Source organism: Salmo salar, chromosome 24, assembly GCF_965601325.2.
Source record: "Salmo salar chromosome 24, fSalSal1, whole genome shotgun sequence".
Taxonomy (NCBI): domain Eukaryota; kingdom Metazoa; phylum Chordata; class Actinopteri; order Salmoniformes; family Salmonidae; genus Salmo; species Salmo salar.
The window spans coordinates 42,625,110-42,635,000 of NC_138314.1; the positions used below are offsets into that span (position 1 = coordinate 42,625,110).

The 9,891-nt window shown below is 43.4% G+C and overlaps 1 protein-coding gene across 1 annotated transcript; it reads left to right on the plus strand.

The window, feature by feature from the left end:
* tor4ab (torsin family 4, member Ab) lies at nucleotides 1-5,030 on the plus strand. The gene is made up of 3 exons (XM_014172608.3): nucleotides 1-332; nucleotides 1,589-2,026; nucleotides 2,456-5,030. Exons 1-3 carry the CDS (start codon nucleotides 120-122, stop codon nucleotides 3,275-3,277), a joined length of 1,473 nt encoding a protein of 490 aa, XP_014028083.2. The 5' UTR covers nucleotides 1-119; the 3' UTR covers nucleotides 3,278-5,030.
* The last annotated feature ends 4,861 nt before the right edge of the window (nucleotides 5,031-9,891 follow it).

A 9,891-nucleotide genomic window follows, 5' to 3' on the forward strand; every position in this document is an offset into this window, starting at 1 on the left:
TTTTCATAATGATCCATTTGGAAATGATTATGTAGGCAATGAGCAGTGCATGATGGGATGTTGTTTATTTAAAACTGTCAGTGACCAATGGTTTGGTCACTGGAAAAGAAGAGGCTTGGATGAGAGAGGAGGGGAAGAACGAGAAGAGGGGGAGGAGTGAGAGCAGGGGTGGGAGAATGAGCGAGCCTCACTGGACACAGGTGCAGCCCCTGCGTGTGTTACCGTTTCGGACGAGCGCATTTGTGTTTGCCATCCTTATTCACACTCTGTGGGTCGAGACTTTTGCCCTCTTCGGTTGTCACCACGGTAAGACGAACACCACGGTCACCACGGTAAGACGAACACCAACAGCCCTTCTCATCCTTCCCTCCTCTCTTGATACATGCAATCTATCTCTCACTCTCTTTTTTTTACTCTGTCAATCGCGTTCCCTCTTTCTCCTATTTTGTGATAATATCCCTTTCTGCATTGTGGTAAATATCTCTCCCATAAAGCTTAAGGTTTAACAATGAAATATTTATATCTCTATTTCTGTCTCTTCGACATCACACTATTTTTTCCCCTCTCTCTCTTCCTCCACTTGATGAATAATATTTGCATACTTAGACGGTTCTGTATCATGTGTAAAACATTAAATCTCTAAAGTTTGCATTCCTTTCTGGGGCGCACACAGACACACGCAGACATTATCCCACCCATCCATCCACACATGCAATTCTTCATGTATTTTATGTTTCAAACTTTACATTCCACCCAGATTAAAGCATTGGGACATTTCCCAGACATTTCACTTCCTCTTTGTGCAACCTAGTCCAATGCAAAGTTATTAGTCCATAAATAGCACTATGCAAAAGGCTTATGGCCTCATTTTCTAAATGGGATAATGTAACTTGTTCATCTGGCCAAACTTCAATTGCAAGGCAGTATGTTTTCAATAAAGTATTGGGGTTATTTTGGGGTCATGAGGTGGTTGTTTTCAGCCGTGTCAACATTGTCTGCACCAGGTGACAGGCAGTTCACCGATTAAGAACTTGACTTTAATGTAGGGTCGTTGTGGGGTCAAAGTGTGGTGTGCGAGATTAAGAATCTGTAAACACTTGTCTTACCTGAGGAGTAGACACACAAACCATCCTGTATAAATACACAGACGCCCTCATGTGCCAAAACCAAATCTTAATGATTAATGACCTAATTACTCCTCCAAACCTCAGGAGTCACGCAAATCCTGCCTCCTCACTTGTTAAAGGGATTCATAGACACACAACTAATATCAAATAGGTGTATATTTTAAGTTTAAAATAGTGCACTGAATGAGACATAATAGCCACAAGTGCAAAGTTTATCTGTCATTGAGCAGACACTATGAACTAGCACAGAGTGTGAAACATATTCACCTTCAGACAAACGTTGCTTCTTACATGTTGATTGTCCTTTGTGTGAACATAGCAGCTTACTGGACCCCCAGGAAGAGTAGTTGCTGCCTTGGCAGGAACTAATGGGGTTTCCTTAATAAATACAAATACCACACCATGCTGTGTCCGCACTCCTGTCCCTCTGTCCTATGCATCTCTGTCTTGTTGTTGGACAGATGGGAGATAAGGAGGACAACACAGGGAGCTTCTCAGAGGAGGCCAAGACAGAGGAGCAGAAGGCCAAGCCTATCCACCCAAGGCCGTCGCTGATATCCCCTGAGCTGAAAGCCATGATCCGCATCAGGACTAAGTACCAGGCTCTGAAGAGACGTCGGCTAGACTCAGCCACTGGGCTCTTCGCCTCAGGTAGACCCTCCACGGGCCCCGACCCCAGCTTACCCACCGCCCCAGGTAGGCCTTCCATGGGCCCCGGCCCACCCACCGCCCCAGAGATCTTCACCTCCAATGTCAAGCAGCCCACCCACAGGAGGAGGAGGAGGAAGGGGTCTCGTGTGCTCTTCCCTAACAACTGTTGCAAGGTCGTCCCCAGTGACAAGGACCGGAGCCGGGCCAAACCTTTCTTTGTCCTCTTCGGTATCATCGTATGCCTTCAGGTCACCTCTAAACTTGTCTTTTTACTGTGCTTAGAACATTTCCACTCCTTTTTTCCACTCTAACTCTGTCCCTAGTTACCCAACTACAGATATCATTATCCCCTAGGGTTAATGTACAGGCACAGCCACATGATTTGCCTAGTACTGTATATCCCACGGTTGCCATCATAGCAATAGGATACATAGCTTGTTTTTACCACTAATGGTATTGAATTATACTCAAAACAGCTGAAGGGCTTTGAAAATGGCAATTATGCTTCAGGTTCATTGTGGATACAGTGGAGTTGTTTTCCAGTTATGCGATTTGTAAAATGTGTTCCACTGCTCAACTGTCCTCCTACTAATGGTACTGAACAGAATAAACAGAATGGAATGTTATTCCAGTCAATAACACTTACAAAAATGACTTCCCTTCCTGTCCTCTTGCAGGTTTACAATGCCATCGAGAACCTGGATGACCATGTGACACCGTATGACCTGGAAGGCCTGGACAAGACGCTGCGCAGGGAAGTGTTTGGCCAGCAAGGGGCAATAGAGGAGCTGATGGAGCACCTCCAGGGCTACCTGTCCACCTACGCTCACTCCCAGCCCCTGGCCTTGGCCCTGCATGGACCCAGCGGCGTGGGCAAGAGCCACCTGGGCCGCCTGCTGGTCCGCCATTTCCGCTCGGTGCTGGGAGAAGACCTGGTGGTGCAGTACTTCACCCTACACCACTGCCCCGTACAGGGTGATGTGGACCAGTGCGCCCGAGAGTTGTCCCTCTGGGTGGAGGAGGTAGTGGAGCATGCCGAGGCTCAGGAGAAGATCCCTGTTTTTGTGCTAGACGAGGTGGAGTTGATGACGGCTCCTTTGCTGGACGTGCTGCAAGGCCTGCTTCAGCCCAATCAGACCAACGAGCATCTGAACGTCATCTATGTCCTCCTCAGTAGTCTGGGGCAGGAGGAGATCACCAGACACATACTGCAGAATGTCTCCTGCACTGCGAAGTCAGCCGGAGCTCTTCTGCGGCGTACCCTGGCAGAGCATCACCCTCTGTGGGCAGAGATGGGGCTGGATATTGTGTCCCTGACGCTTCTTGAAAAAAGCCATGTGATGGAGTGTTTGCTGGAGGAAATGACACAGGAGGGGTTTTACCCTGACCACGGTCACATCGAGCGGCTGGCGGAGGAACTGTCCTATTTCACCACCATGGGTCACCAGTACTCACAAAATGGCTGCAAACAAGTGGTGGCTAGAGTTAACCTTTTGTGAGAACATCCACAGAGTGACAATAAACAGTGTCTGATAGACAGTTGGCCAAAACCAATTACATCTAATTTGTACAACTTCATTCTTACTTACTTACCTGCTACTCTGTGAAAGAGTGTCACAATTTTCTCTGTTTGCCCACTTTATCCAAGGATCTGTTTGTGGTTGGATGGCATAACTACCATTTGTTTTAGCTGGCATCCCGTGGATGTCACGTTGGAGTTTCAGCATGCTAGTCTAGCATAGAAGCTTTGGGTTGATGCACGTGCCCAAGTGACAGATTTGGTCTCCAATTCACCTCAGCGGTTGCTCTGGTCCCTCTGAATGATGTTCCAATCAACTCTGGGTACAGCTGCTCTTTTTCTGTGTAGCTAAAAGAAAACATCAGGGTGGGGAAGAGTATTCCTCGTCTGTTCAAGCTAAAAAAAAAACACACAAAAAAAAACAACTCTCCTTTGATTACTGAATGGCCTTGAGACAAACGCCAGCGAGCCAGACTGAGGCAGTCAGGCAAAGAGAAGAGCCTAATGACGTTGAACTCCATGAACTTGTTTGTGCTCATTGACGAGGCGTCGCGACATTGTTCCAAAACTTGAGGAGCAACTATCTTTTTGTTTTTACTTTTCAAAACCACATGCGCGTCTAGGCACGTCCTTCTATCCACCATATCCAATAATACCCAGATAGATAGATATTGTTTTCTACCATTGAGCTCTCATGAATTCCTACCATCTTGAACGATCTTGGGTTCAAAGCATTCAAACCATATGACATTGTATGCCCTATTCCGTGTGCACTCTTCTTGAAAATAAACCAAAGGTTAATTGTAGTTGAATATTGATGGTTTGCACTGAGTCTCCTTTTAGAGTTAGTGAACTATGAGAATAGGGTCCTACTAATGTGATTATGTATATCTTTAAAGCACTTTTTGGGTCTCAAAACAAAAGTGAACTGCTTGAACTTCAAAGGTGCTCCCCTGGTGTTCATCTCTTCAAAAATATAGTGATAACAAGGACACAGAAAGAAACAAATACAACAAGACAGACAGACAGACAGACAGACAGACAGACAGACAGACAGACAGACAGACAGACAGACAGACAGACAGACAGACAGACAGACAGTGGAGGTGGATTGGTTTAACAGACAGACAGACAGACAGACAGACAGACAGACAGACAGACAGACAGACAGACAGACAGACAGACAGACAGACAGACAGTGGAGGTGGATTGGTTTAACAGACAGACAGACAGACAGACAGACAGACAGACAGACAGACAGACAGACAGACAGACAGACAGACAGACAGACAGACAGACAGACAGACAGACAGACAGACAGACAGACAGACAGACAGTGGAGATGGATCGGCTTGCCTGACAGACAGACAGAAAGACAGACAGTGGAGATGGCTTACCTTAGCTTGACATGGACGCATGGACAGACGAGACGAGACGGCTTACCTTAGCGACGGTCATCGAAATTGTTAAAAGGTTTTTAAAACAATTCTAGTTGGACAATGGATGAAGATACTCCAAACATTTAGAATTGTTATAATCCATCAGATATTGACTGAATTACATAAAACATTTAACTGGCACGGACAAATAATAAATTGAGTTCAGGGATTTTGGTGGGAATTCAAGAATTTCATTTATTGTCAAATTTCAATTTTCTTAGAAAGCACTAATACAGTGCCTTGCGAAAGTATTCGGCCCCCTTGAACTTTTAGACCTTTTGCCACATTTCAGGCTTCAAACATAAAGACATAAAACTGTAATTTTTTGTGAAGAATCAACAAGTGGGACACAATCATGAAGTGGAACGAAATTTATTGGATATTTCAAACTTTTCTAACAAATAAAAAACTGAAAAATTGGGCGTGCAAAATTATTCAGCCCCCTTAAGTTAATACTTTGTAGCGCCACCTTTTGCTGCGATTACAGCTGTAAGTCGCTTGGGGTATGTCTCTATCAGTTTTGCACATCGAGAGACTGAAATTTTTGCCCATCCTCCTTGCAAAACAGCTCGAGCTCAGTGAGGTTGGATGGAGAGCGTTTGTGAACAGCAGTTTTCAGTTCTTTCCACAGATTCTCGATTGGATTCAGGTCTGGACTTTGACTTGGCCATTCTAACACCTGGATATGTTTATTTGTGAACCATTCCATTGTAGATTTTGCTTTATGTTTTGGATCATTGTCTTGTTGGAAGACAAATCTCCGTCCCAGTCTCAGGTCTTTTGCAGACTCCATCAGGTTTTCTTCCAGAATGGTCCTGTATTTGGCTCCATCCATCTTCCCATCAATTTTAACCATCTTCCCTGCCCCTGCTGAAGAAAAGCAGGCCCAAACCATGATGCTGCCACCACCATGTTTGACAGTGGGGATGGTGTGTTCAGGGTGATGAGCTGTGTTGCTTTTACGCCAAACATAACGTTTTGCATTGTTGCCAAAAAGGTCGATTTTGGTTTCATCTGACCAGAGCACCTTCTTCCACATGTTTGGTGTGTCTCCCAGGTCGCTAGTGGCAAACTTTAAACAACACTTTTTATGGATATCTTTAAGAAATGGCTTTCTTCTTGCCACTCTTCCATAAAGGCCAGATTTGTGCAGTATACGACTGATTGTTGTCCTATGGACAGAGTCTCCCACCTCAGCTGTAGATCTCTGCAGTTCATCCAGAGTGATCATGGGCCTCTTGGCTGCATCTCTGATCAGTCTTCTCCTTGTATGAGCTGAAAGTTTAGAGGGACGGCCGGGTCTTCGTAGATTTGCAGTGGTCTGATACTCCTTCCATTTCAATATTATCGCTTGCACAGTGCTCCTTGGGATGTTTAAAGCTTGGGAAATCTTTTTGTATCCAAATCCGGCTTTAAACTTCTCCACAACAGTATCTCGGACCTGCCTGGTGTGTTCCTTGTTCTTCATGATGCTCTCTGCGCTTTAAACGGACCTCTGAGACTATCACAGAGCAGGTGCATTTATACGGAGACTTGATTACACACAGGTGGATTCTATTCATCATCATTAGTCATTTAGGTCAACATTGGATCATTCAGAGATCCTCACTGAACTTCTGGATAGAGTTTGCTGCACTGAAAGTAAAGGGGCTGAATAATTTTGCACGGCCAATTCTTCTGTTTTATATTTGTTAAAAAAGTTTGAAATATCCAAATAATTTCGTTCCACTTCATAATTGTGTCCCACTTGTTGTTGATTCTTCACAAAAAATTACAGTTTTATATCTTTATGTTTGAAGCCTGAAATGTGGCAAAAGGTCGAAAGGTTCAAGGGGGCCGAATACTTTCGCAAGGCACTGTATATACGTTCTTATTGTAGCAGGTATTTTTTGTTTTGTTTTGTGTTAAAACAAAGACAATTATATGTGTCTCATTTTAATAAATACTCCAGTTATATTTGCATATATGAATAAATAAGCATAAAGGGGTGGAACAGGCCTGCAACCATCAAACACTTGCTTTGTCTACCCTACATGCACTCACCTGCCCTGTCTAGACTGCCTAATTAATTACTGTGTGTCAATAGCAGGATACCCTCGGAATAAAAATCAACAGCTTGGCTCTAGATTACACCTCTATACATACTTTACATTGTTTGCCAGATCAGACATAATATCACTATAATCAGTGTTCATTTTTGGAAGTTGCTTTCATTTCACCGCGTCTAATTTGTAAACTATTCAACTGTATTAAATGATTACTTTTTTCAATTCCATAAAAAAAATACACCCATCAAAATAAAGTTACCCTTCTCTTTTTTGTGATGTAAGTGTCCAGACGATGCGTTAAATCACAAACGAAGCTTTAGTGTTCTTATAGATTCAATTGAAAGACAATATAATTCACAGGGTGTGTTTGACAGGTCATTACAAACATTGGTGGTAACATTAACGGGGGGAGGGGGAAAATGACAGGCACAAGCAAGAGTATGAAAGAGTCGCAATCCAGCGAGATTTGCGTGACAAGTGGAATTTGCACCCCTCAAACACATGAAATAGATAGCTGAAAGAGACAGATCCTCAGGTGGGCGGGTCATTCGCGTTGCTACTTGACTTGCATGATGATTTGATTGCGTGCAGTGAACCAAAGCAGACAGTGGGAACACCTTAGGATCAAACAGGGAAAAACATTCCTTAAATCTTTCTGATTATGTGGTCGAAGCCTGCTGAGAATGCCGGTAAAGGTGAAGAGTACACCACTATTATCACAACATCACACTCAGTGGCGGCTCTAGCTTGTATGGTTCCCTGGGCGAACCCACCCTTCAGCACTTTACCATTCTGCACTCAGTGGCAGTTCTAGCTTGTATGGTTCCCTGGGCGAACCCACCCTTCAGCACTTTACCATTCTGCACTCAGTGGCAGTTCTAGCTTGTATGGTTCCCTGGGCGAACCCACCCTTCAGCACTTCACCATTCTGCACTAACTGTCATTTTTATTCAGACAACTGGAACAACACAAATAAATGATCATAACATTTAAAACTATATTAATATCAAAATACATACAAAAATAAGACTCATATATATCAAAAAGAAGTCAAATAGAAACACATTTGTGGTGATTTGGCACTTGAGCATCAATACAGTACCCATCCCCCAACATTGTCAACCAAGACTAAGCCAATTCACCTTGGTGGTGTACAGACTGGTTTTATATTATTCTTAACGATTTTGCACAAACCAGAAAAAAATGCAACAATATGTCTGTGAAACTATATATTCAGAGTAGAATGAATTGTGGTTTATTTGGCAGCATTTCGTAGTGTGACTGATTTAACTAATTGCATTAGTACTGTACAAAGTTAGAGGTGCGCTATTTGATAGATTCCCCCGCTACCCCTTCCTCGGACTTCCAGTGGGGAGACCTGAGGTCAACCTACCCCCCCCCCCCCCCCCCCCCCCATCTCGTACTTCTGAGTGGGAGACCTTCCCAGGTAGTAGCCTGTCTAGCTCACAAACTAGAATCAGGGCACCCACTCCGACAAGGTTAATTGACCCACAGTCCCACACGGTGACATGATATCATTGACGTGACGTGCAAATGAGCGATAGAAAACCGATCACCCAAATGTCACCATTGCGATTTTTTTTGTGTGGGTGCCCATGTTGCCTATACCTAAATCCGCCACTGATCACACCCCATAGTGATTTAATCAGTTTACTATATGCAGTACCAGTCAATAGTTTGGACACACCTACTCATTCAAGGTTTTTTCTTATTTTTTTTTACTATTTTCTACATTGTAGAATAATAGTGAAGACATCAAAACTATGAAATAACACATATGGAATCATGTAGTAACCAAAAAAGTGTTAACAAATCTAAATATATTTCTTCAAAGTAGCCACCCTTTGCCTTGATGACAGCTTTGCACACTCTTGGCATTCTCTCAACCAGCTTCATGTGGTAGATACCAGTAATGCATTCCAATTAACAGGTGTGCCTTGTTAAATAGTGGAATTTCTTTCCTTCTTAATGCGTTTGAGCCAATCAGTTCTGTTGTTACAAGGTAGGGGGGAGGGTTCCAACCGCCGTGTCTTTCTGAGACGCAGAGTAGGTGAACGATGATCTCCGTATGTGTGGTTCCCACCATGAAGCATGGAAGAGGAAGTGTGATGGTGTGGGGGTGATTTGCTGGTGACTCTGTCTGTGACTTATTTAAAAATTAACCAGCATGGCAACCACAGCATCCTGCAGCAATACTTCATCCCATCTGGTTTGCACTTAATGGGACTATCATTTGTTTTTCAACAGGACAATGACAAAACACACCTACAGGCTGAGTAAGGGCTATTTGACCAAGAAAGAGAGTGATGGAGTGTTGCATCTGATGACCTGGCCTCCACAATCACCCGACCTCAACACAATTGAGGTTGTTTGGGATGAGTTGGACCGCAGAGTGACGGAAAAGCAGCCAACAAGTGCTCAGCACATGTGGGAACTCCTTCAAGACTGTTGAAAAAGCATTCCAGGTGAAGCTGGTTGAGAGAATGCCAAGAGTGTGCAAAGCATCATCAAGGGAAAAGGTGGCTGCTTTGAAGAATCTAAAATCTAAAATATATTTGAATTTCTTTAACACTTTTTGGGGTTTCTACATGATTCCATTTGAGTTATTTCATAGTTTTGATGTCTTCACTATTTTTCTACAATGTAGAAAATAGCACAAATAAAGAAAAAACCTTGAGTGGGTGTGTCCAAACTTTTGACTGGGACTGTACATATTTCAGTTGCAAATCTTTAAAATCATTTTTTTACAAATTATTGTTGTAGTCAAATGGAGGCAACTCAGCCATAAGTCTCTACACTATGTTACCACAGTATCTTCCATTTCCAGTCCATGTGTAATGATTTAAGTACAAACAGAGAGTAAAATAGAGGAATACAAAATTATAAGGGCTAGGGTTCTGAGAGCCTAAAAATGGAACCCAGAGTAGTTCCATAGCAAATTCAGTTGGTATGGCAATAAATCAGTTATCTTAAGAGGGCGGGGGCGGGGATAGAGCAAGCCCCCCGCCCCCCCCCCCCCCAACACAAACAAAAACAAAGCAAGTGTAAATAGGCCAGACCACAAATGTTAATAACATACTAGTAAA